General features: G+C 47.6%; 10 protein-coding genes and 2 non-coding genes across 12 annotated transcripts; 8 read left to right on the top strand and 4 right to left on the bottom strand.

Moving 5' to 3' along the window:
- The first annotated feature begins 940 nt into the window (after positions 1–940).
- On the top strand, positions 941–1,012 carry F9C07_t169. Its single transcript has one exon. It is a non-coding gene; the product is annotated as a tRNA-Gly (tRNA).
- Positions 1,013–1,713: 701 nt separating this feature from the next.
- On the bottom strand, positions 1,714–1,785 carry F9C07_t144. The gene has a single exon. It is a non-coding gene; the product is annotated as a tRNA-Gly (tRNA).
- Positions 1,786–3,069: 1,284 nt separating this feature from the next.
- F9C07_3785 (uncharacterized protein) lies at positions 3,070–3,931 on the top strand (the record flags this gene model as incomplete). The annotated part of the gene is made up of 2 exons (XM_041285819.2): positions 3,070–3,270; positions 3,332–3,931. The coding sequence occupies 2 exons, from the start codon at positions 3,070–3,072 to the stop codon at positions 3,929–3,931; spliced, it is 801 nt and encodes a 266-aa protein (XP_041146070.2).
- A 43-nt stretch (positions 3,932–3,974) lies between these two features.
- Positions 3,975–8,385, bottom strand: F9C07_2244079 (protein stu1). Its single transcript, XM_041291850.2, has 5 exons — positions 7,451–8,385; positions 7,280–7,398; positions 6,955–7,214; positions 6,081–6,897; positions 3,975–6,028 (listed from the first exon to the last, which is right to left on the bottom strand). Exons 1-5 carry the CDS (start codon positions 8,147–8,149, stop codon positions 4,033–4,035), a joined length of 3,891 nt encoding a protein of 1,296 aa, XP_041146069.1. The 5' UTR covers positions 8,150–8,385; the 3' UTR covers positions 3,975–4,032.
- A 1,230-nt stretch (positions 8,386–9,615) lies between these two features.
- Positions 9,616–10,524, top strand: F9C07_3782 (PBSP domain protein; the record flags this gene model as incomplete). Its single annotated transcript, XM_041285808.1, has 1 exon — positions 9,616–10,524. The coding sequence occupies one exon, from the start codon at positions 9,616–9,618 to the stop codon at positions 10,522–10,524; it is 909 nt and encodes a 302-aa protein (XP_041146068.1).
- A 445-nt stretch (positions 10,525–10,969) lies between these two features.
- F9C07_3781 (mitochondrial 54S ribosomal protein mL44) lies at positions 10,970–12,181 on the bottom strand (the record flags this gene model as incomplete). The annotated part of the gene is made up of 1 exon (XM_041285806.1): positions 10,970–12,181. The coding sequence occupies one exon, from the start codon at positions 12,179–12,181 to the stop codon at positions 10,970–10,972; it is 1,212 nt and encodes a 403-aa protein (XP_041146067.1).
- A 352-nt stretch (positions 12,182–12,533) lies between these two features.
- Positions 12,534–12,927, top strand: F9C07_2232426 (uncharacterized protein; the record flags this gene model as incomplete). The annotated part of the gene is made up of 3 exons (XM_041285807.1): positions 12,534–12,556; positions 12,619–12,801; positions 12,870–12,927. 3 exons carry the CDS (start codon positions 12,534–12,536, stop codon positions 12,925–12,927), a joined length of 264 nt encoding a protein of 87 aa, XP_041146066.1.
- Positions 12,928–13,038: 111 nt separating this feature from the next.
- Positions 13,039–14,367, bottom strand: F9C07_2232425 (PfkB family carbohydrate kinase; the record flags this gene model as incomplete). Its single annotated transcript, XM_071509907.1, has 3 exons — positions 13,039–13,901; positions 13,956–14,216; positions 14,295–14,367. The coding sequence occupies 3 exons, from the start codon at positions 14,365–14,367 to the stop codon at positions 13,039–13,041; spliced, it is 1,197 nt and encodes a 398-aa protein (XP_071366390.1).
- Positions 14,368–14,788: 421 nt separating this feature from the next.
- Positions 14,789–16,599, top strand: cap (adenylate cyclase-associated protein; the record flags this gene model as incomplete). The annotated part of the gene is made up of 4 exons (XM_041291852.1): positions 14,789–14,832; positions 14,940–15,189; positions 15,254–15,555; positions 15,612–16,599. 4 exons carry the CDS (start codon positions 14,789–14,791, stop codon positions 16,597–16,599), a joined length of 1,584 nt encoding a protein of 527 aa, XP_041146064.1.
- Positions 16,600–18,612: 2,013 nt separating this feature from the next.
- Positions 18,613–18,897, top strand: F9C07_3777 (uncharacterized protein; the record flags this gene model as incomplete). Its single annotated transcript, XM_041285809.2, has 1 exon — positions 18,613–18,897. The coding sequence occupies one exon, from the start codon at positions 18,613–18,615 to the stop codon at positions 18,895–18,897; it is 285 nt and encodes a 94-aa protein (XP_041146063.2).
- A 1,863-nt stretch (positions 18,898–20,760) lies between these two features.
- Positions 20,761–21,486, top strand: F9C07_3776 (putative elastase; the record flags this gene model as incomplete). The annotated part of the gene is made up of 1 exon (XM_041285805.1): positions 20,761–21,486. One exon carries the CDS (start codon positions 20,761–20,763, stop codon positions 21,484–21,486), a length of 726 nt encoding a protein of 241 aa, XP_041146062.1.
- A 1,736-nt stretch (positions 21,487–23,222) lies between these two features.
- On the top strand, positions 23,223–25,466 carry F9C07_2283337 (uncharacterized protein). Its single transcript, XM_071510630.1, has 4 exons — positions 23,223–23,622; positions 23,675–23,828; positions 23,900–24,294; positions 24,361–25,466. Exons 1-4 carry the CDS (start codon positions 23,506–23,508, stop codon positions 24,874–24,876), a joined length of 1,182 nt encoding a protein of 393 aa, XP_071366389.1. The 5' UTR covers positions 23,223–23,505; the 3' UTR covers positions 24,877–25,466.
- The last annotated feature ends 177 nt before the right edge of the window (positions 25,467–25,643 follow it).

The following is a 25,643-nucleotide window of genomic DNA, read 5'->3' as shown; positions in this document are numbered from 1 at the left end:
GGTGTCAAAGCTCTGCCAACATCAAGGCAGACGCAATCCAGACCCGGCGTAAAGACTGGTGTTGGATTTGGTGTTGGTGTTGAAAGAAAATGTGTCGGAAGGAAGAGAACAGGGGAGGTTCAGCGTGCGTAAAATAGTCCAAGCGAGAGGTCATGTGACTGTAAGAATTTTGCACTGTTTGTATCTCCCCATGGCTGCCCGAGCCCTACTCGGAATAAGTCGCGTGGCTGGCCGCTGGCTAGGGACCATTCGGGTCATCGCCCGGGCCGTGCCGCTATGTCCTTCCATGGCTAGGTGCTGTACACTACTCCCATCGTGGTCTCGGGCGACAGCGAACTAAATTTAAGGTCTTTAGGCCACTGCAGGCCAAGCGGGCTGCATATATCTCTCGCAGGAATGCTAAATGACGGAATACATGTTGATCTTGCTGTTTTCTCATCATTTACAGCATGATAGTGTGTGGATGAGTGTCGATCAGCAGCCCTTGCTATAGCTATTTAAACAATAAGCATAATATATTGATATTGCCACAGCAATCCGAAGTCATGCAGTGATTAAATATATCGTACTTATCGAGAAAGGAGCCGTGTGAATTATACCTAAGGTAGCAAGCAAGGGCTATTCTTCTACACGAGTAGCTCTGGTCCCTTGCTGACGGCGCATATCTCGTGCATACAGAGTATATTTAGGTCTCTACTGCCGATTGCATATCAAGGTCCTGTAAAGTAGAGTGATATTGCGCTCAGCGAGAAGAGCTTATGAAAGTAATAGGAACTCAGCTTGGAAAGAAAACTCGTATTTAAGAGGAATTCAAAGAGCACCAAAACATCGTACATACATCTCTGCTATGTTGTGTTGGAAGGAAAATAGGGGTGGATACGGAGTATTTCTAAAAGAAAGGTTTTGTCTTGCAGAATACCAGATTAATCATCAAGCAATAGCGTGGGTAGTGTAACGGTTATCATCCTTGCCTTCCAAGCAAGGGACCCGGGTTCGACTCCCGGCCCACGCATCTCTTTTTGTCTGGTCTCTTTCTTCTCTGCTCCTTTTCTCTCTTTTTTACCTTACACTAGAACTGATCCAAGAACCCGTGCGCTAGAACAAGTCCGATACCATACCCAAATGCTGCAGAATAAATACGCCTTCCTCCGTAGGATAGTATCTGGAAATAGCCGTAAGGAGTTTGTACTAATTACAGCATTATCGGCACTGATTCCTATTAATTGACAACGCTTTTCTTTTCACCCTTCCCTAAACTATAGAAACCTTGAATATAGTCTCTACGAGTTTCGTTTGACTTACTGTATTGCATGGAACATATCTATTTGATGTGTTCTGGACCACTTATCGAATCCTTTGCGAGGTGATAGACAGTACATGATACATAACCCTAATTATTTCAGCACATCTACAAGATCGTCAGGCGAAAGGTTGCCAGATCGTTAAGATATGCCCCTGGAACACCATAAATGTTGCTGCTTATGACCAGAACTAGGATTGCTCATTGATACATATGTGCTGATCCTTGCAGAACGCATTCCTGACTGCCGTATATTTGGGCTTGTCTGGCAGTTGGCCATGTTATCAGTGTGTAGCCGGTAGCGGATTGAGGAAGCATTCAATTCAATTCCAAGGACCCTGCCATTCCAGCACGGCTCTGATTCAGCAGTACAAAGTAGGAATGGATCAAACAAAAAGCAGGACAAAAAGAAATGCGTGGGCCGGGAGTCGAACCCGGGTCCCTTGCTTGGAAGGCAAGGATGATAACCGTTACACTACCCACGCTGGTAGATGTTTTATATTAGTAGGATTTAACATATAGACCAAAGTATTTTTTCAACGTAAAAACGTATACTTCTCAAGCCCTAGACATGCCTTCATGTACCATCAAACTCGAACACACTACTTCTTCACGTGTAAGACGGAGACCTTCCGTATTTCAAAAGCCATCGAGTCTGTCTAGTAAATTCACCTCAGCCAGTCCAGGATCGTTAAATAGTTCTCCGTTGAGTGGACCATGATCCTCGTCCCTATCCTATATCATACAAGCCGGGATAAACTTTTCCACCCAATACTTATTTCCACCTGAGCTGGAACCATGAACGGGGCCATAAGGGGTCTCACGTAGTTTCATTCCGTTTGGAAGACCGAAGACTCGGCAATAAGACACTAGCATCAAATCAAGTCACAGCACGGTCCGTAATATATATATCGGGGACAAAATGTCACTAGCTTATGTAGACGTATGCTCTATATCCGTCTCCAAGTCTATTCCAATAAAAGCTACTAAGCTGAGTTATCTTCATAAGAGGAGGACTGGGGGGAATATGCTGTCTTTTATCTTTTTTTATTTATGCGATACTTGATAGACATAAAACACAGGATTACCGCCACCCGGACCTATCCTGGACAACATCTAACATTTCTGTTTCCGGCCACCACTTATTCCAGGGCATAACTTATAGAGATGTAGACAGACCTACTTAGCAGACAGATGACCTTGGGTAATATATGCTATACGTATGTAAACATCCCAATATAAACAATCGTGGGCGTGGCAAGTCAACTTTCGCACACCTCAATTACCCAGTTTTTGTCCTTCAGACCATCTCCACAGAATCTGGTTTATATCACGAATAGCGGTGCCCACAGCCACTCTAATCTATCACATGTCTATATAACGCGGAACTAGCGCTTTGGTATATGCCTGACGAGTAGATCCGCTCAGCAACGCTTGTAAGACTCGACCAGTCTATGGAGAGCAAGTCCGTGAGATGCTTTTTCGATTGCAGTATGGATACCATAGAGATCTAATTACGCAAGAAACGGGTGCTGCGTAGCTGTAAAGACGGTCATTACTACTGCCAATCAACCCAGAATTATCATTACCATTCTATATAGAGTAGCCGGCCTCGTGACCAAACCAAAAGACCATCAGCGTTCTCCAGTAATCACATGATAGAATGTACTATACACTTCTTCCAACATCCCCACACATTCATCTTTTCAAGGGGAGACACCCCCTCTACACCATCAACTATACCATGCTACAATAAAAACCAAAAAACTATGAACTGGACAGGAGGTCGTCTCCATCGGCATTCCACCACCAACGCGCCCAAACACAAACACAAAGGACAGGCTATTAGAAAACCAACTCAAGGTCCGCAACAAGTGACTCTATTTCACAAGTTCAAGCAAACCAAGGCTCAAGACCCTGATAAGCATACATCCAATGACAAGGACAACCAGACCAGTCATCAAAAGCAAGTAAGTCTACATCTCTGGGAACTTGCAAAAGTATTAAACCAATATAATGTATACTACACAGTCCCCTACGATCTTAGCATCTTTATCACCAAACCATCGATCCTCGAAAGAATCCACTCGTCTAGAGAGTATTAAACATCAACTTTTGGCAAAGACAGACTGGGCTGCTGTCTCGGCTGCGCGTCCATTGAAAATGACCTTCCCACCACTGGAAGAGCAATTTGGCAAGAGACGGAAGCTAACAGAAGCGGACCGGAGGAGGTTGGATAAATCCGATAACCAAGTGTTCCGCGGGGAGGGCCCGCTCTTTCGTTATGGATTTCGGAAGAATGAAACGTTGTCGAAAATAGGAACTATTGATGGCCTGGAGATAAGGATTAACGGAAAGAACGCAGGTGTTGATCAGGTGCCTGCATTCGAGGATATTCAGCAGAGCAATCTATCATCGCAGCCAATGCTGTTGGATCGTGAGGAGACTGTTCTTCGGGAACCGTCAAGGACATCGATGGTAACGAACGTGATGAGCGAGGACATGCCGACTGGTGAATACTCGTCCGTTATCCCGGATTATCATTCAAGCCGGACGTCGCTGCTCTCGTCACCGTCTAATATTTGGATTTCCCAGTCAAGAGTCCTTTCGGGGTGCTTGTCTGATTATTGATTATATCATAAATGTACGATACGGAGTAATAGCATATAGGCAGCTCCTTTGAAGAAATTATTTTGATTTGATTAGTACAGCTATTGGAATACATACAAAGCCTACTGCCTGGCTATGTAGTACATTATCAATTGCCGGGTCCCCCCCTCGGGGGCTTTCACCAGCCTCCAGAAAGATACCCCCTTGTCTTGATACAGGTTAGTAGACATCACATATAGTTGGACACAGAGTTCGATAGACTTCTTTCTTATGTCGGTGTCTTCGGCTAGGATGTCCCTTGCTGCTATCGTCCCAACCTGTTCCAAGATCTCATTCGAGAACCAAGCCCCTTTCTTGTTCGCGTCCCCAATCAGGTCAGTGAGTAGAGAGAGGGCCATAAGGATGGACCGATATCCCGGTTCGTCCCGCGTCTCACGTTGTACATATTGGACAAGTGTATCAAGCATGCCTTCGAGCCTTGATGGCTCGCAGTTACGAAACCACTCCAACGCGGTTTGCTGGAGTTCTTGAACAATCCAAGAGTTGGTTTCGAAGTATCTTCTCGCATGAAAGATGGCGTCTATTGCGTCGTAATCAATCACAAACAAGTTCGGGCAGCTCTTTTCCAACAGACGAAGGGTTCCAACAACCTGGGTCTTCACGTCTGCGTAGTCGCCATTGTGTTTTCTATCTGGGCTCGGCTCTTTGCGCAGCTCCACCAACAGTCCGTCGAGCAAATCATCGAAAACTGGCCGAGTGAAGAGTTTCTCTCCATGATAATGAATAAGGTCCTGTAGCTTTCGGTATGCAAATAGGTCGAATGACTTGGAGCGGATTCGTTGGCCCGCAACCCGGACCATCTCTTTCGCGTTTTCTAGGTGTTCTGAATGTGGACTGATGTTCCTTCGTTTGTTGCTCAGGCGACTCCGAATCTTAAAGCGCGCAAAAAAAGGCTCGGATTCTTCAACACGTCGTTGGGCTTGAGATGTATGTTCAGCAGAGTCAATCGTTTTCTCAACGTGACGATCTTGTTCACTCGGAGGGGATTTGCTTGGTGTATTTTCATCGCGACGATCTAGTTTATTGATAGATAATTCGCCCAGGGCATTCTCATCGCGACGTTGTGGTTTGTTGATAGATAATTCGCCCAGTGCAGTTTCGTCGCGACGATCCGGTACATTGATAGATAATTCGCCCAGGGCATTTTCATCGTGATGATCTGGACCAGGGGTAGGTGATTCACTCAGTTTATTTTCATCGTGACGATCTAGTTTATCGAAAGATATTTCGCAAGGTGCATGGTCATCGTGACGATCTGCTTCATTGTTGGACGATTCGCCCACGGCAATTTCATCAGGATGTTCAGACTTATTGATGGATAATTCGCTCAGGGCATTTATATCGCGATCATCTGGTTCATTTGGGGGTGTTTGGGGGGATAACTTGGGAGATGTTTCGGGAGATGTTTTGGGTGTTGTTTTGGGGGATGTTCTGGCCCGAATACCTCTCTTGATAGCAGCGAATTGTTCAGACAAGCTGGAACGCTTTCTAACCTTACTAGCAACCTGGGTAGCAACCTGGGTCTCATTTTCGTTGCTTGCGCTAGGTGCAACTGGGTCGACGGCCATGGTCATGGGAATATCGAGTTTCTTGGGCTTGCTCTTCGTTGAGCTGGGCGCCTGCCCCAGGTTTGCTACCCTCCTAGGTCTTGGCGAGCTGTCAATGTGAACGGCATCTGTGGCGGCGGTTTTGCGAGAAGAATATGGATCGGCAGTCGCGGGTCGTGCCAATTCGGGTCGACGGGGTTTAGCACCAGGTCGCATAGGCGCCGAAGAAAGTGAAGAAAGAGGTGCCCGAGCGGTGCGCCCAGTAGACTTCGCCGGGGGATCAGATACCTTCGTTTCACTAAACGATGACTGGGCTGATTCCGGCCGTGGAGGCAGAGTCTTGGCCGGGGCCAGACGAGCCTTTTTGTGTGCTGCAATAGCCTCTTTTAGGGCAGAGCGACTAGGCACGGTGAGAGTGTCGCTTGACAAGTAACTTGATTGGTCACGGTTTGGATTCGCCGGATCTTTTTCGAGTAGATGGCGGGTCTTGTTGTCAAGATCGGATAGAATACTGTGCAGGTGTTATAAAACCAGTTATTCAGAAGTGAAAAGAAGTAACTCACTTGTTGCCCCTTGCAGGCCACATCTGATGAAAAGTCCAGAAGGCACCCCTCATCGCTTCCCTTATGCCTGGATTAGCATCGGTGAGTCCCCTCTTTAGGGACTTCTCGAGTAGTGCCAAGCCACCACCGTGCTCAAGCGAGCTCTTGTGATGGCTTTGTTTGTTAAGTAGGGTTTTAAGCCACCCTGCAGCAAAGAGACGTAACTGGGCGTTCTTGTCCTGGCATGCACTCGTCACGTGTTGCAGGAGACGTGGAGTGTAAGTCACATTTGCCAGGACGTCGTTGACGGAGACATTGCCGTTTTGAGCGCTAATCTTTTTCATCCCACCACAAAGCTTGATTAGGTTCTGCATAATGACCTCGACCATCGGGTCCATTCTGGACCCGCCGATCTTGGCCAAATCCTGTATCAAGAGGCACCCATTGGTGGATAAAGTGGTGCGAAGGGAGTTGACTGCTTTGAAAATACCATCGAGATTCGTCTTAATCCCGGTAAAAAATGGCTGAGGAAAATCATGGGGGGCGTTGCCGTAAGTTAGTCGGCGGAGAGAGGTAATGTATTTCTCACGGTGTCTCCAGTTGTCCTCGGATTCGCGGCCCTCGAAAGCTGGAGACAGCACACGGAAGAGATCTTCGACTTGCTTCGACGTTTCTGCATGAAGCGGCTGAGGAGCTTCACCATCCTGGGAGCTCGGTCGGGCAGTTTCCATATGTGGCGCTTTTTCTGCCTCAGGAGCCGCAGCTATGGTCCGTCCTTTGTCGCTCTTCGATGAGCCAGGGCGGCTTTTGATCGGCTCCGGTTCAACCATTGGTGTAGCTGGCAATCATTAGCACGGTATGGTTATCAATGCAGAGGAAAGCAAAGTAAACGTACCTTCTTTAGAGGGTCTTAGGGGGGCTGAGGAGACTACGGCAGCAGGCTGCTGGTGTACGACCTCTGCTCGAGAGGCGGAACGTAGAGGATGAGAATCCGTGCAGGGGGTATACCGAGGCTCTACTCGAGAGCGCGGGCGAGCTGTGGAAGAGTGGTCCTCAAGTCCGATATTTGCATAAACTGCATTCACGATCGATTGACGAACGTTCTGAGCAGTCATTTCTTTGGTCAGGTCTGCTTTAGCCCGTGCAGGCGCACCCCTAAGCCCTTTGTCAGCCACATGATTGATCCTAAACAAAACACTTAACCCCAGGCGAGAGCATACTGAAATAGTTCGACTACAGTCGATTTAGCAGTGTGTCTCACGAAACTATCTGCATCTTCTAAGCATGAAACCACGCTCGGCACGTATGATCGGAAAAGGAGACCGTGATTTCTCGACATCTGCGAACGCCGGTTAGGTAAATGATGCAACAGTAGAAGGGTATTAACATACGTTCGATAGCCATATCAGGCTTGTCTCTTTGGCCTTAGGGTTTTTCCCCGTCAAGGCTACTTCGAGCACATAGTGCTCTACGTCGGCGCTGGCAGCTGGCCATAAGTCGGTGAATATTTGAGCAGCTTGGGCGCGGACACGCTCTTTGTGGTCTCCCAGGCGCTCGAGAAGTACGGGGCAGAAGTGACGGGCATAAGCGGAGACGATATGAGCCTGGTCCTGTATGAACAGCCGCTTCAGGAAGTGGCCAAACGTTGAGAAACCGGCTGCGTAAAGGGCGGCGTGATGAGATGTGATCGCTAGCCGTAGGCTCTCAAAAATCAGATGCACTGCATTATCGGGGACATTCTTCTGTTTGATATCGGATTTGATGCTCAGCAGATGGCTGACCTTGACATCAATCGCAAGGTTATTGTTCTTCAGGACCGCCAGTAGCTCTGTAGCTTTTCCTTCCATGTTGGGTGCGAGAAAATGCTCAATACGACAGACAACTCGGATGACATATAGAAGGACAACGTCGGAGTAAACGAGGAGACGTCTGATAGTCTTCACATAAAGGATCAAAATAAACTCGAATGTCGAGACAGGTTGGCATCCAAGCTGGATGGAGAAGTAAAGGGGGGAGACGAAGTAGAGGTTCAAAACCCAAAGGCAGAATGCGAACTCGGTCACAAAAGAGGTGAGGCTGTAGAAACCCATTTTGAATGATTAGCATAAGCTGAAAAGTAGATGCAGGTGCGCCAAAAGCAAGTGTGCGATTGTGAATGCGATTGTGAGTGTGAGTGTGAATGGATATGGTTAGAAAGACGACGGGGGGGAAGGACAGACATCCTAAGCCAAACAATCCAGAAGACAGTGATGAGGAAGGAGCTCATACATACCTTGATTATGGCCGTTGCGATGGGAGGCGCGAGTTGAGGAGGATGATGGTGAGGAAGCTACTATCCTGACGGCGACACTTCCGAGGATGGTCTGCAGCGACGGGGGGGTTTGCAACGGAAGGAGCGATAAGCGAATAGACGCGCCGATAAGCGCTTCGAACTCCACCCTCTTTAGATAAACACAGCGATTTTATAAGGATTAATTCAACCGAAGTTCAAGAATTCTTTCGGTGAAATTCAAGTGTTGACGTGCGACAGAGCGAAGGAAGTGGACGGAAGCCGAGTCGGGTCGTTGGTTCCCTGGATCTTTTTTTTCCGCTTTGTTTACCGGCAACATTGGCCACGGAAACCAACAGTCAGTGGGGGGAGGGGGTCGAATGCGCCTGAGGTCTCTGCAGCCCAACGACTTTTAAACAGAAAGTTACTGGTATCATGATCGCAATCTAGAAAGAAGTTTTTTTTTCCCCCTCTTTTTAATTGAAAAAAAAAAAAAAAATAAAATAAAATAAAATAATGAAGAATGATTAGATCGCATTATTTATATTTAAGTACTTAATCTGGAAATTATATATGGAGTACTGCAGTAGAATTTGCGCAGTCCTATAGTTATATTTCCGCCGATTCTTGGTTTGTTTTCTTGTTTACATTCAGTATATCAATTTCCCACAGCGTGTTACAAAAAGTTATGCTCCGCAAAGGTCCGGATTTCGCGATCCCAGTGAAATCTCTTTAATTGTTAACCTGAGTCTAGGTTTATATCACAAATACACATTTTTCTTTTCCTCTTTCTTTGTTTAAATCTACAATAGATATATATCAATGGATTTAAATGACATATGATCCAATCATCATTGACGATTACAGGACCGTTTGGCTTCTCCACCCGATCGTCGGCTGGCGTGGGCACTTGGACCAAATACCTACCATGCATCATGTCAAGAAAGAGCCGCAACAAAGGTGGCATACACAGTACGACAGCACTTAATATGGGGAAGGATCCATCGATGGGCAATTGGAAGAGATCGATTGGCTGATTCGGTCGAAGAAGCATGCGCCTGTCGAATCAGGTCCTGTGAACAGATCGGGGCGCATGCAACATGTACTTAGCAGTAATACATTTAGTGCTTCATATAAGTAGTGGATTTATACTCCGTCGTATTACGAACATTCCAGTCAAAGTATATCTTGCGCCTACAGACTCCTGTGGGGATATCTTGACGCAGAACCTACATTCTTCCGCGTCCTTCCTTGCGCATTCGATTATTGTACGGGGTTCAACTCGAGATGTTACCTGTCGACAGTCACTCTCTCCCCACCGCCATCTCCCCAGCCGATCCTAGTCCAAACAAACGGTCCACTGTGCCCCCCGGACCCAAACTTCGTCTCCAGATAAATGATACACGTCACCCCGGTTCTAATGCCTTCTTACTCCTCGTCCCTGACATTGCATCTACCATCGACAAAGCCCTAGCTGATATTATCGAGAACCTCTACACTCCACCCCATCCGCAAGATGAACCGCGCACCGCCAAGGGCCCAACCACCCCAACCTTCACACCCTCCATACCGCCAACCCGATCCGTAACCTTCTTTCTCCGTGACATTGGCGGTGTAGCCTACACCACCGGAATGGAGCTGGACGATGACCATAAGGAGATTCACCTGTCTCTTCAGTATATCCTTACCGCCATGAAGCTGCCCGATCCCAAAGCCGAGATAGTTGGTGTTCTCACCCATGAGCTGGTCCATTGCTACCAGCATACGGCACCCCGCCAGGATAACGCCTCGGTACCACGTCCGCCCGGAGGCCTGATCGAGGGCATCGCGGATTTTGTGCGTCTCAAAGCTGGCTTCGTTCCGCTGCACTGGAAACGGCCCGCATCTGCCCAGGAGAGAGCTGAGAAATGGGATCAGGGCTATCAGCATACAGCATTCTTCCTAGAGTGGCTGGAGGATGTGCGGATTGGGAGAGGCGCAGTTGGAATGCTGAACGACCGGCTTTTGCGAAGCGGATATATCGGTGAGAGCGAGAAGCTGGAAGACGGACGTCCGGGCTTTTGGAAGAATCTGTTTGGGTCCGGGGTCAGCGAACTGTGGGACGACTACGGTAGATACCTTGATAAACACGGTCAGATGAGCACAGACCGAAGCGGTGGGGATTGGGAGGATGAGATTGTCAACCCCTCTGAGTGACTTTCCTTAGATCACATCGTTGGTGTAGTTGATGCATCCGCGATTGTAAGTTCCGTAGATTACTACGAGTCTCAAGTACTCTGCAAGTCGAGGTCATGTAATATGCATTCATTCGGTACATACATCTATGTACTTTTGTCTAAGAATCAGCCCTTACAACGACTCGGTTGTAAGGACCGTTTCCTGTCTAAAACGGATTGGGGTGAAAATGCAAAGATGTAACCAAGACAAATGAGAAAAGAAAAGTTAAAAAATAAAGATAAAAAAAGGGTTCAGCAGAAGACATCAGACGAATGAAATAGATTTCCCATACTGTACAAAACCTGTTCTTGCAAAATTCGAATAGATAATATGTAATGTGCTCTTGCTCCCATCGACGACAAGTCATGTCATATAATATAACACCTTTTCCACGTTGACGCGTGTCTCTCTCTGCAATCTCATCTTACACAATCACCTCACCCAAGTCCACGTGGACAGGCTTCCAGGGTGCAGCGCCCTCTTCTTCCATGGAGCTAGGGACACGCACATTCAGTGGGCTATACAGGTACCAGCCCTTGAGCGCAGCCACGGCAGCCCTGGATCGAGCCTCAAGCAGGCTGGCGCCAGCGCCCTCTCCCAGCTTATCCTGACCAGAGAAAATACCAACGACAAAGACAGGGTGTCTGCTCTTGCGGCCAGTCTCACTGATGATCTTTGCAACAGGTGGCTCGAAGTTCTCTCGTGCACACAGCCGGGAAAGGTCACGAGCCGGCTGGGAGAAGTTGAACAGGTCCGAGATGTTGAGGTGGCGGGAGAGGAAGTGTTGCTCGAAAAATCGCTTGGCAGCCGGTCTGCCGGCATGAAGGTAGATGGCGCCCATCACAGCACGCACAAATGTCGCGTTGGCATGCTCTGCGGTAACACCCTGGGTATTCTGCGACTCCGGAGTGGCCGACTCGCCGGATACCCCGACAGGGTCTCCATACTCATTGTCATAAACAACTCTGGAGGTCATTGATTTTCTCCATGATTTCCGGTGCTCATTGGGTCTCTCTGTGCCAGTAACTGGTCCCGCATTTACATCAGTGCCTGGGAGCACTCTCTTGAACTGCAAGAGGCCGGGATCAACCTCTCCACCAGGTACTGCAGCCATCTCAACACCCCATTCCTTTGCCATTGCTGCCAAAGATTTAGGGCCGACATACGCATACATTGCCGCGAAGATGACAGTTAAGGGAAGTCGAGGATATGTACAAACAAGGTGTTCGGAGGTGTAGTGACTCAGGAGGTCATTGCCGAGCGTAGCCAATGCTTCATTGTTGAAATTAGGATTCGAATCGGCTGAAGCATCGACCAGAGAGCGTGCTAATGTCTCGAGCGGTAGTCGGGAGGGGAGGTAGAGGCGTGCATGAAGGGCGGCGAGTTTTGCGGACTCGCGTGCGGCCTCAACCGGCGGAGAAGGGAGGAGGTATTTGAAGTGAGAGGACTGGGGGATGTGGGTTGACGAATTTAGCGATTGTTCCTCAAACAATGGCTCATTCTCGGCCTGAGGAGCAGGCGCAACGGTCGATTGGCGACGCAAATTATAGTACAGATGTTGTTGCAGGCGGCCACCAGTTCGGGCCCGCGGCGAAAGGACCGAACTGCTCCATCGTTGGAGCTGCAGCCTCTTCATCTGGGCAACTGTGAGAGTGGAAAACCTGAAGCCGGAGGGCGATTGGAATGAGCGAAAATAAGATTGGGCTGCCCAGGGCGTTGCGTGGAGGTTTAGTGTTGGGGTTTCCACGTCGGTATTGTATGAACTTTTGACCGCTGGAGAAAAGTCGAGCTTCGGCGGAAGTCACGGGACCGCGAGTCGTGTGAGAAAGTCGACCGTGACGCTAAACCGCATATGGTGCTAGCGTCACGGGTTCTGGGACGAGGGACGTCGACGGTCATTTCGGCTTCAACCCGCCAGAACAACGCTTTCCTAGCAAGCTATCGCCCACGTTCTTTCCCTACCATTGTTCAATCATATTCCAACCACAATGGGTGGAGGCGGCAAGATCCCGTATGCGATTAATTCTCCCCGAACTACTGATGCTGTGAGAGGCTGACCGATCTTTTACTCAGGTATCCCAAGGAAGTCTGGTCTCCCGCTGGAGGCTGGTACGCTCAGCCCGCGAACTGGAGGGCCAACACTGCTATTATGGGAGCGGTCGTGATTGGCATTGCTGCTGTGACATGGAGCATTAGTGCCGACCGGGAACGCCGTGACAGGATGCCAGAACCCGGCAGATTCTTCCCCAGTCGCTAGTCAGTTCATCTCGGAGGTGTTCGCTGCCAAAGATCGCACATACTGACATTTTACTGTTCCACTGTAGCTGGAGCAAACAGATCATCGAACACGAGAGACAGCAAGCTGCGAAGCAGGATTCATAAAGGGGGAGCATGGGCTACAATGAAACCCTTCGGAAGGTTTATATGGCATGATAGGTATTTGTTTCATATTATTGTGGGCTGTACGACAATAGAAGGGCGTTCTTCAATCGGTCAATTGATCTGCAAGTGCTTCCGGGGAGACTCTTCGAGTGTTCGATACAATCGCTGCGTGTACAGACGGACTCGTTCCGTGAATTCAGTTCCGTTCCAAAGTTCTCTTTCCTCGGTAGACGTAGACAGATGGGGCACTCCAATCTGCTCCACAACGAAACCTGCAGCAACAGTGGCGAATATCAGAGAGGACAGTATATAACTCTGCTTGCCCAACGCTTCCAATGCCCTTTCCCAGACAGCAGACCCTGCAAGCACTGAGCCAACAATCTTGGCTGGGGCCCTATCAACAGTCACCATCCCTTGTGTCAGTGCCCCCAAAAAAGAATTACCTGCACCAGTCGGATCGACGACTGGCGTATTTGCTGAAGCATCGGGTTGATGGTAAGCGGGCAACCAAATCCTCTGGCCTCTTGAGAATGTATAGCTTCCATCTTTCCCTGCTCTAATAACCAAGTGCCCATTTCCGTTCGGGCCAATGCCCGAATCAAGGATGCGCTTGACAATATCTTTCCCGAATTCGCTCTCTTCATTCCACCCTGGCTGCCCAAACATCATTCCTAGCTCCAGTTCATTAGGGCTTACCACATCGACTACCCGGTTTGCAACAAAGAATTTATCTTGCTCTTCGGGTGTACAGAGATCAGGCACAGGTTCCCAGACAAAGAATGGCCTCTCCGAAGCCTGGCTGCTGGAAGGTGCTTTGCCTTCTCGCCGTAGTTCTTCTCGCCGCTGCAGTATATTCTGCACAATTGACACGCAACGTCCTGCTGAACAGACCATATGAAAGGTCCTCGAGAACACCTGGGAATCGGATAGCATCCAAGGTTCTAGTCGTAATTTAGGGGTCAAATATTTGAAGTCTAGCCCGTCAGTATCCTTTCTAGAGTTCATGCGAAAGAAGGTTAGGTGCTCACCCCGCTTCTCATTGGGACCGTAGCCATTCCAAGCCCTGGTGGTTAATCGGTTGTTGTCTTCTCTCATCACGCATGCTGTGCCCCATGTGTTGATGACATCTAAAACCTCCGAGGGAAAGTCGGAGCCAACATCAACAATCCAGCTAACAGCGTGGGAGTGCTCCTTTCCAGCGACTAGACGAGCACCGACAACCGCGAAAGACGCTGCACCCCCGAGGATATTCTTGACATTAGGTCTAGTGCCCCCGAAGTCAATATCATCTGCATGAATCAAAGGAGTTTCGTAAGTATACCGTAGGGTTTCGACAGTTCATCCGATTTGGGCGTGTTATAGCATACCAAGGATGAACATGCCTAGTGTACAGAAGTCCACATGATTGGCGAAAGATGTAGGGCCGCTTTGTTCTGTCATTATTGCTAGATAGTAATGCTTAACAAGTGTCCAAATTGGCGGGGTTCAGTATCCGTAGTAGAAGTTCTTATCGCATCTACAGAATACCATCCTACTCCGTACATGTGGTAGAATTACCAAAATTTACCGCCAACGTCATAGCGTACAATATGCGAAACGGCCATTCAAATGTATTGTACCGTAAGACCCACTCGTGGAGCTCCAGGCCTCAGGCACGGGATAAGGAGCATCATCTTTTGGGAACCGACACCGTTGCAACTTACGATTCTGACGGACACAGCTTACTCCATAGTCACGGGCAAGTGTACCATCACTTGTCCCTCTGTAACTTCCATTTGAAGTGTCGGACTGTCCTTTCTCCCTGTATCTTTCACCCCTCTTGAGTTGTCTTCCTCCCTTGCTTTGATAGGGGCCATTCAAGATGGCGACCAGCCATATGCATAACCTAACTACCCTTATTAAGCGGTAAGGCCTGAATCAGCTTGCCTCAAGCACAGTGCACAGGAAGCTGTCGTGTGGAGCATTCGTCATGCGCTTCACGTTCTCTTTTCGTTATATTAATGATGTAATAGGCTGGAAGCCGCGACCTCCCGCCTGGAGGATATGGCTATGGGACTAGATGACCCCAGTTCGCCGAAAACATTGAATGCCGCCGCTGCCCCCGAGACCGTTGCTCCTGAACCGCCCAAGCCAGCTTTTCCCCCGGCCCCTGCAGCTCCTGCCGTCCCACCTCAAATTGAGGACTTCGATACACTGATCAATAAGGATGTGCGGAACTTCGTGGACCTTGGAAATAAAATTGGAGACCTTGTTGCTGAGCAGGTGAGGCTCTCCAACCGAACGTCATTACATTGTGGTTGCGACAGCCTACTGACTGGTTTTGTAGTCGAAAGCTGTCTTACAAGCTTTCGAAGCCGAGCGCACCTACCTTTACGTCTCGACGAAGGCGAAGAAGCCCGAGCCCCAGCCCGCAGAGCTCATGACAGAGCTTCACACTGCCTCCGATTCTATTAATATGATCCGCGAGTCGAATCGGGCCTCTCCGCTTTTCAACCACCTCAGCGCGGTCGCGGAGGGTATCGTGGCTCTGGGATGGTTCTTTGAGCCCAAGCCAGGCGATTTTGTCAGTGAAATCGTTGGTGGCATTGAGTACTATGGCAACAAGGTCTTGAAGGAGTACAAGGAAAAGTAAGACCTTTACTATCCTATTCAAGCGCAAAGCAAAGTACTTACGTTCTCATCAGGGATAAGACTCACGTCCAGTACATCCAATCCTACTATCAAATCTTCAAGGCCCTTGCTGCCTATCTCAAGAAGCACTATCCAAAGGGCCTGACATGGAATGAGCAAAGCGGCATCGATGCGCTGGAAGCCCTCAGACAGGTCAAAGGCGGCTCTAGCACCGGGGCCAGCGGTTCAGCTCCTCCCCCTCCTCCTCCACCCCCTGTGCCGACGCTGAACGTGCCTGGTGGAGCTCCTCCACCACCTCCACCACCGCCTGGCGTTCCTCCGCCGCCCAGCGCGGCCCCGGGAGGTGATATGTCCGCCGTTTTTGCTCAGTTGAACCAGGGTGAGGCTATCACCTCTGGTCTCCGGAAAGTCGACAAGTCTGAAATGACGCACAAGAACCCTAGTCTTCGCGCAAGCTCGACCGTTCCGGAACGTCCTGACTCGCAAGGCAGCATCTCTCGCTCTAAGTCGCCAGCCCCGAGTAAGAAGCCTAAGCCGGAGAGCATGCGTGTTCGTAAACCTCCTCGCAAGGACCTCGAGAGCAACAAGTGGTACATCGAGAACTTCGATAACCCGGGCGAAATCGTCGAGATCCCTGCCCAGCAGAACCAGTCCATCCTCATCTCCCGTTGCAACAAGACCATCGTGAAGGTGTCCAGCAAGGCCAACGCCATCGCCATCGACAACTGCAAGGATCTCTCCATCATCGTTGATTCCCTTGTGAGCAGCCTTGATGTCATTAAGTGCACCAAATTCGCTCTCCAGATCGACGGCGTGGCGCCCACGCTTTTGCTGGACCAGGTGGACGGTGCCACGGTCTACCTCGGCCCCCAGAGCTTAAACACCGAGGTTTTCTCCAGCAAATGCACAGCGCTCAACATCATGCTTCCCCCCAAGGAGGGAACAGATGAAGATACCAAGGAGTGCCCGGTTCCCGAGCAGATCAAGTCCTACGTCAAGGACGGCGTTCTGGTGAACGAGATCGTCGAGCACGCAGGCTAAACACTAATACACCTACGACTACGCTTCGGTATATCTCGAACATATGTGCTTGGTTAGCTGTGTACCTTGGATGACATCTAGTGCAGTGGCTAAGATAGTAATAGTTTGCCAGGCTGATTTTTGACATATACAATAGAAGCACCTTTCTCCTGGAATTAGACTCCATGTTAGGTAAAATAAATTCAAACTCTCTGTATATTTTGCATGTGTTACGTAGTGTTGACAAGAGAAGGTGTTACCTTGTTAAGTCAATGTTGGCTGAGATGTACTTGATAAATTAGTATCTGATTAGGCAGCCTGAGGCACTAGGGCTGACCAAAAACATACATTGCACCTCTGCGGACCAGAAAATGTTCCTAGCTGCTGCCACATCGTTTCTTGGGGCATTGGGATAGTCATGATGCAATCTGGTTGTCTTTCGACCACCCACTGGCTTGCCCTTCAGAAATGCAAAAAAGATATCGTAGACAACCACACAGGCTGGGTGAACCATTCGAAACGAAAAATTGCATTAGGACGGCCATACACTGTACCAAGGATATATGATATAACTATCCAAGTCGATGGTCTTCCAGCCGATTGACATTGGGCCCACCTGAGCTTGTAATCTGCCCTTGAGCTGCAGCTCATTTCCATTGATGCTATCATATCGAGGCAGACTTTGATTGCTACTCCTGGGCTGTCCAGCTTCTCAAGGAATAATTACCAAAGACTGAGCCAAGCCAGAGTCTTCACTAACTCTAGAGCTTTTTGGGCACGAACTATAAAAAAGTCCCCATATCATGATTGAATTTTAGGGCTTGATACCTTATCGTTGTAATGCAATGCTTTCTGGTAGGGGGTTAACTTCGTCTCGCTATGTATGCCCTTTGGGGACTTTTGATCTTAGAGAAGAGAATCACTGGTAATTACTTGACTTAGCAATAAACGAAGGAAGGAATCTCACTCTGATAAGGAAATATAGATTCTCTTTCAGCCTTCAGAAACTGCTCGTGTTGTGGTGAGGGTGATACATATTTGAGAGACAATTTTGAATTTTAAAAAAACGTCGACCAGAGCTATGATACTTCAGTCTGACTAGTTCTGATCCCCCAGAACAAAGGTTTGAATTCCAACTCACTGTATACTGAATACTACCGTATTCTTTTCTGTGGAAACTTTTTGTGGGAGTGGAATATTTAAAAAGCCAACATTGGTCCCTAACAGGAAGCAATATTTCGTGATCAGCAATAGCGCCGTACAGTGTCTTGGCGCAGGTCATATTTCCACGCGAAAATTTGGAATAAGACCTACACAACTAATAGTGTCTATGATCTACAATACAAATTTTGGCGCTATTGGTGCCCTGCATAGTTTATGGTCGATATGATTTTACGTCGATGATCAACATTCCACATTCGGAGGTCGACCTACTCCGAGCTACACCGAATCCTTTAATTTTATAGGACCACAAGTATTCTGTCTCATTAGCTCTGAAACGGTAATGTCATATGGTATGGCGAGGAGCCTATTCACCAACCGTCAGCTAACGGCTGCATTTCACAAGGTATACGGAGTAAGGTCGTCCATATTGGGGTTACTCGTACTGAGTGCGGAGTAGAGGTCACTTAAAGAACTGTCTCTACCCGAAAGATAGAATTCAGGTGATCTGCGACTAGTACTTTGCGTACATAACACTATTAATTGCATACATACTGTAGTATTGGCACTGCATACCCCATCGCACCACATCAATGCTCCAGTGGTATTTCAGACAGGTGTTGTACAGGCATGCTCGGGAGATGCCCGGAATTGGAAGAGTTCTGCAGATCAGATCCAGCCAGAGTATCCACAGTGAATAGCTCCAAAATATGTATTGATTGTCTGCTGATCATTAGCAGGGTAGCAAGGGTTATATCAATCTCAACTTACGAAATATAAATACCTACTTATGCCCCCACAACATCAAGATAGCAGCTATTTCACATTTTGAAAGTCAACTCACTAGCTATTTCAACACCATCTAGTATCAAGATGCTCGTCCACTCTCTGGCGTCCTTACTCCTCTTAGCTCCCTTAGCGACATTGGCTCAAGTACAGACCAGTTTCGTTCAAAATGTGGATGATATCACACATGTATACAAACAAGGCATGCAGGCGTTCACAAAAGGCCATTCTGCTCAGTCTCAGTACATTGTTGTCAAGATTCGCATTCAGCAGGCCTATGAGAAGACAGACTACGCCTACACTGAACTGCGATATGGGGATAACTACCGTGGCCTAGTATGGAGAAAATGTTCTAGTTACTCGAGCATCTAACCCTCGCTAATTATAATTATATTGAACAGGAAAGCAGATCTTGCTCTGCTGTTGCGAATGCATTCAATCAAGTAATTATGACCCTCCCATTTATCTCTAAACTCCGCTAATAGGTATCTTGCAATCAGACTGCGGCTTCAGGAATTGACTTCTTCGACACTCTCATTGGTCCAGCTTTCGCATGCTCCCAGACTTCAAAGACTAACCAGAAAAGGTCGGATCTCAAGCTAGGCGACTATCTATACCGGTCGTACGACTATTGGAAGGTGGGTTTTTCCCAAAAATCAATGACGTTTTGACTGATCAGTATCGACCAAGTACTATCATGACCGGTTTTTGGAGAGATGCCAAAATGAGAAAGAAGCCGCAGCTTCATTCGAAGACGCTTATTATCCTCTATATGAAAAGATTCAGAAGGCGCATTATTATTTCAACCAAATTGATAATTACTGTGTCCAATTCGGGTCTTAATGACCTACCGGTACAATTTTTGGGTACACTCTGGGTCTTATCGGGACAAATACAGACCATTCAGGAACCTAATCGGAAAATATGAGGGTTTTGATATCAAGAAGCAAAATATGTCAGGATTGGGCCAGGCCAAGGCCAGTACTTGGTGTTTCCTTTATCACGGGAAAACCCTGTGTATATTGAGATAGTACTTTATCCTCAAGTCACCTCTGCTTTGAAAGTCCTTTGTATACAGATCAATAATTTCTCAGATGTGTACAATGGATTTCGAAAACAGATTACCCCACAGACACACGCTTTCTTTCTCGGAACCCGTTAGGATATTCGTGAAGCCTGACAGGATTCCGCCGAGGCGGTGGCCTTTTGGCGGTGGGTCAGGGCCCACTCGGTATGTGGCTGAGGAAAGGCGCCGTATGCGCGCTCTGCGGTCCCTGCTGTGCTTGATTTTACGACGATGGGTCGACTAAGGATTGGTGGCTTTTCGATGGTGATTCCGAGGTGAAGTCAGCTCGCATGTACGACCTCGTCTTACCTTCGCGCTACACAAGGGCCTGTCTCCAGCTCAAGCGGTCTCTCCTCGGTGCCTGGGTGGGCAGGAAGCCCTCTGGAAGAATGTATGTAAATAGCTTGAAATTGAGGACTTCTTGAGGGACCTCAAGAACAGTTTTGAACCCAAAGTCATTGTTGTCTTATTCGTATCTGACTAACTGGCTACCACCCTGACAAACACAGTCGAGACAGCATGTGTATGGCGGTTTCGTGTAAAATACATTCCTCGTGGTCTGATTATTGTATTCTAGAAATATGGCGACCATTATTGAAAGAGAACTAATCCAATCAGAGCTCATATATGGCGGATTTATTTTCCGAGAATGAAGTCGCAAGAGTTTGGAGGTGTAACTGATTTCGAAAACCACTGTATAATACAGCCTTTCATTTTCATCTATGCCATTATGGTCAGCGCAGCAATGGCTGCTCCAAATGGCTCAGCTGCGGGTGCTCTGCTAGATAAGCAGTACAGGATGCAGAGCTTCTCTGCGATCATGTTATCGATACTGTAACCTTCAAATCACTGACTAGTGACCCACTTTCTATTGATTCAGCCTGAGGTCCCTCGAATTTATTCTAGTACAATAAGACACGGTGGAGTAAGGGGGTGAGAGGGGGAATCTCCAGCTATGCAATAATGTGAGGAATCGACACTGATCGCCAATATTTCGGCCAGAATGGGATTGATTGAGAAGGAACTACGTGGTAGATCACATACAGTTGTACTCCGTAGGCTTTCTTAAATCCCCTTCATTCCCAGATTCCAAGAATCTTCTGTTTCCGATTTGGTCTTATCTCCTCCGACTCCCGAAACCCAAAATCAAACCTACTACAACATCAATCATGCATGTTGTGCCCTTTACTTCTCTCCTGCTTGCGATTGCCAGCTTTGCCAACGCCATTGTGAACGGTGTAGAGGCAACTAAGGACCAGGCGCCTTTCACCGTCGGATTGTCCGGAACCAGGCTTTTTTGCGCCGGATCTTTGATTGGCGAGAAGTCTGTAATCACTGCAGCATCGTGTGTTAAGGACAAGGATGCCACAAGCATCAACGTTCGGCTTGGCTCGCTTCAGCATGCCAGTGGTGGAACTGTGATTGGTGTCGCCTCAATTGATATCCATCCTCAATACGATGCGGACTCTCTCGATAACGACATTGCATTCCTTGCCTTGGCCGACTCCTACTCAGGTGCTACCCCAGCCCAACTACCAACAAAGCAAAAGGCGCTCGGCTACGGGAGCTCGGTTCAGATATTTGGCTGGGGAGAGACTTCTAAAGGGGCATCTTTTTCAAGGACCCTGAAGACAGCTTCTGTGAATATCATCTCTCGATCGAATTGCCAAAACATATATGGACCCATCACCACAATCACAAGGAGAGAATTTTGTGTGATCACCAAGGATGGCAAAGGGGCCTGTCAGGCTGATCAAGGAGGTCCTGTGGTGGACTCAGCTGGCACTCTCGTGGGAATTATCTCTCGAGCCAAAAGCTGTGACGCGGGTAACTATCCTGGTGTTGAAACTCAGGTCGATGCTTATCTCGATTGGATCAACTCCAAACTAGCATAAGTGATATCTGGTTGGGAGGATAATCAGAGTTGACATGTAGCAGAATAGTTAGCAATGCAGCGGAATCCTGCTACGTTTCAGTCCCTCCCTCAGCCATATCTCTTCACTTTCCTTGCTCTCTCCGTCTGGTCCCATTTATTCTTGAGCAGAACAATAATACTCAATTTCGATGTGATGATTTCATCAGGCTTCCTTTAAACTTGAAACCTCTAATATATACTTCCAAAGTGTCCTAATACTCGCCAGGAGCTACATCCAAACCCTCTTCGGTCACTCTACCTACCGCCTTGTGGTTGAGTATAACCTTCCAATCGATTGTATAGACGACGTATCTTGGGGGGCTGGTCATCGTATTCGTTGCCCCCTTCCCATTCGGCAAACGGCAGAAAATTGAGTTAAACTGATTGATGTTGATGCGTGGCACGATGCGGGCTCGGGGAGTACAAGGTTGCGGGTGTGCGATCGGAGTACCAGGAATGGGGGCAAGCTGCCAATGGGCATATTACCCTATTCTATTCTATGAGTGCCTCGCCTGTGGCTTATAATCATCGTCGCAGATATCTCTGGAAGGCGTTGCTTAGAGCTAGAGGGGGTTGGACCCCAAAGCAAGGCCAGAGCTTTTGCAATGAAGCAACGAGGGATGGAGGAGGAAAGTTGACACCTTGCCAACGATTACTAGTTTGCTCCGTTTGCATGGAGCCTTTTAGTCGTCCATATCTAGGTTCTCGAACTTGTAGTATACAGTACGGTCGGGTACAAGATTCAGTATCAATACGATGTATATACAGAACCGTGATTTACTCCAAATCCATTTTGGGTTTGGCTTATCATGTGATTGGGGCTTAAAACAGTCTCTGTATGTGTATACACATGGAATGCAATAACGAGCGCCACTGTACTGAAGACAGTGCTAACCAATACATTAGGGGGTAAAATGGTCGCGCAATTATTTTAAGATCAGTAAATTGTAGACCAGGGAACCCGTTTTCGAAAAGTATGCCGTTAGTATTCTGTGAATAGCGCCCATTGCAACGACTCTGCACGATATTATAGCTTATTAATCTACAAGGAATCGGTATTTTGCGATGAGAAGTTGTCCAGTGCCCCCCTTGCAGAAGATCTATCTACTATTATATATGGGAACTACCCTCTTGGTGTTATATAGAAGAATAAGATATATACCCGTGCTGTTTTCTATATACTTGGCCCGTAATTTCTATACTGTAGCTATAAATTCCTATACTGTATCTATAAATTTCTTTCTCTACAGCTTTGTTTATCTATATTTTTTAATTATATAATATTAGGCACGAAGTAAAAAAAGAACTGCTTCTAAATTATTTATTAAATTTATTAATAATATTTAGAAGTAACTAGAGCAGCTGATAAATACTCTATAAGTAATTAATAAACAGCTTAGAATAAATACTTTTAGAGTATTTATAGAGCATTTCTATACTGCTTTTATAAAAGCGGCGGCACCTGTATTGGGTAACCGGGCGGAACTCGCAGAAAAACAATTCAGTTATGTACTACTGCGACGTGAAAGCGGGCTGAGGTTCGGACTTCTCCGTACTATAGTTAATAATTCGAGAAATTGAGAACTACCTAGTACGCACTGCGTAACTAATAGAACGTGTCCATAACATTTCGCTCCATACTAAGGTAAACTACTGGCATATAAATAACCGACTTGAACAGAGTCTCATTATGACTGGGTGGTGGTCGGTCTAGAACTGCGTACTACAAAAAAAAAAAAAAAAAAGAATAAATGAACACTTATAAGTTAATTTATCTAGCTTGCCAACAGGCTCATGAACAGCGCCAAGCCAACCGGTGGAGCCAACCAATAAACAGAATATATTGATGTGCTCCCATGCTAGGTATTTTGCCTAGTATACTCAATAGCACTAAGCGATGTAACCTTGTCTGAGTCATGGTCATTTACTATCATTATCTTGCTTTTGAGTCCGTGTTCCATGGATCGAAATCCGAGCAAAAGTTCCATCCTCACCTGCTATGGATTTCCACCCCAGCGAGCGTCCATCCGAGGGCGATCTCTTCGAGTTCGAGCGATTCGATAAGGGCTATGATGCGGAGGATATATGCTGTGTTATCTGTGGTGCCCCAAGCTTTGTGAGCTCTTCTTCAGTCCCTAAAAACCAATAAACCGCTCATACAGATCAAGGTGGTGGAAGCAGAAGTGCGAGACAAGAATCTTGAGAGGTACAAGTGGTTTGTACCGCAGGCCATCCGAGCTGAAAATTATCATTATGAGAAAGATTGGGATATTGCGAGCCTGCCAAATCATGATCTACCACTAGAAGTACTCGGGATAGATGGTGGGTTACTCCTTTAGCCCTCATTCTTGTAGGAAACCTATAATGCGCCGAAGAGATTTCTGATTCCTTAGATATTGAGATCGACGGTGTGCATTATGGGGAGCGGTTGTTAAGATTAGAAGCCGTGCGTTATGGGGAGCACACGTCGAAATTAGTACACTATCTATATACGGAGTACCCGTATGTAACGGTCCATGCGGAATGCCTTGACATGATGCGACGCCTGGTAGACTATCGCCAGGCTCTTCTGAAAGCTGGAGTGTCGGTTGGCTTAAAGCACCCTACGACTCTCAGCCAGTTCTATGAAGTGTTTGAACAGCGATTAACTAGGGTGCATTCCAAGTATCCCCTCGGACGCAACGGCTCGTTTAACCCGCGTCGTGTAGTTGAACCACATTGGTACTACTTTCGGGACACCAACCTTTATCATAATGTCGCGTGGGCTTTTGGAGAGCAAAAGGCCTATGTGAGTTAGTTCCACATAAGTACAATCTATGGTGCCTCCATCCCATCGCTAACAACCTGCCATTAGGAATACGAGATGGCACCATCTCCCATACCAGGACTCACCCAGGAGATCCTTTCATATCTACAGCCTCTTCCACCGTCCTTGCGAGGACAGACGGGTTTATCTCCCGAACTAGAAGCACTACCGGCGGAGGTCCAAGACATGATCTATAATAATCTACACCCTTTCGTCAACCCCGGGCAGACATGCACCCGTTCCTTACCCTCAGGCCTGTGGCGGGATATGCTCTTTAATCGGCATATTCTACCATGGCTTTGGGATTTAGATATCTCCGCCCTACGGAGCTACCCTGTGACACCCGATGCGGGCAACGCTCTAACATATGAGGCAGAAGATGTTTGGGATTGGGAGCGCCTTGTTCGGACCCTCGCACAAGTGGAGGTGTTTGAACCCGGGAACCCTTTACAGCATGCTCCGCTCCGTTTGCGGAATCGCCGGCGGATCTGGAGACTACTAGAGGAGGCCAAAGATGAAGATATTGAGGAGTGGCTCGATACTCATGTGTATAAGAGAAAATGACGGGGATATATGGAGATACTAGTCAAACCATGTTATCTAGCCGAGGTTCAGTGGCTGGGTATGACCTGAATACAACACTGCCCCATTAAGGACTAAAAGGTTTGGTCAGGGAATAGAATCCAGAGCCAGTAGTCTTAATTTCGCTAGTCATGGTTAGTACCTAAGATGGCATGCGTCCTACTTCGGCTATGTGGATTACGATATATTAACGCTTACAGTTCGAAAAGGTCTATGTCGAAGCCAGCAACATCACAATTGCTCCGGATAGGGGCTTTGAGATTTCCAATCAAACCATGATTGAACGCTTTTCACGGGATAGAAAATATGGAGGATAGAAACAAACCCAGGCAAGCTAACATGACCATCAATCTCCGAGATGGTGGCTTAACGCTCCCAACTTCTTCGCCCAGTTCCTGAAACTAGCCCATAATAGAATTTTTTAGCCCACTAAGGGAGGCAAATTAGGGCGCTCGGTCCCTTTAATAAGAGACTCGATCAAGCATTGATCAATAACGATCGGATAAACCGGATGGTCCGCTTAACTGTAAATCCTTTAGCTGGCTCCAACCGACCCTATCTATATTCTTGGCAGACATGGTTCAGTACCGCGCAAGCAACCATATCGACAACGACAATATTATATTTACATTAGGTATAGGTAACGTCTATGAGGGTATTGAAGCTATAAATCGTGTGGCCAGCGTGACCCCTAGTCAGAAGTAGTACAAGCTACAGTTCAGTCACAGTAAATACAACGGACCGGAACC

This window comes from Aspergillus flavus, chromosome 4 (assembly GCF_009017415.1).
Source record: "Aspergillus flavus chromosome 4, complete sequence".
Classification (NCBI taxonomy): domain Eukaryota; kingdom Fungi; phylum Ascomycota; class Eurotiomycetes; order Eurotiales; family Aspergillaceae; genus Aspergillus; species Aspergillus flavus.
The sequence above is the reverse complement of the archived record's forward strand: the minus strand, read 5'-3'. Positions and strand labels throughout refer to the sequence as shown.

Coding starts and splice junctions, on each gene's coding strand:
- F9C07_2244079 (XM_041291850.2), bottom strand. CDS start 8,149: ATGGGTTTCTACAGCCTCACCTCTTTTGTGACCGAGTTCGCATTCTGC. Junction 7,399..7,450: donor GCCTGATATGGCTATCGAAC/GTATGTTAATAC, acceptor CGGCGTTCGCAG/ATGTCGAGAAATCACGGTCT. Junction 6,029..6,080: donor TGGCCTGCAAGGGGCAACAA/GTGAGTTACTTC, acceptor ACACCTGCACAG/TATTCTATCCGATCTTGACA.
- F9C07_2283337 (XM_071510630.1), top strand. CDS start 23,506: ATGGATTTCCACCCCAGCGAGCGTCCATCCGAGGGCGATCTCTTCGAG. Junction 23,829..23,899: donor AGAAGTACTCGGGATAGATG/GTGGGTTACTCC, acceptor CTGATTCCTTAG/ATATTGAGATCGACGGTGTG. Junction 24,295..24,360: donor TTGGAGAGCAAAAGGCCTAT/GTGAGTTAGTTC, acceptor ACCTGCCATTAG/GAATACGAGATGGCACCATC.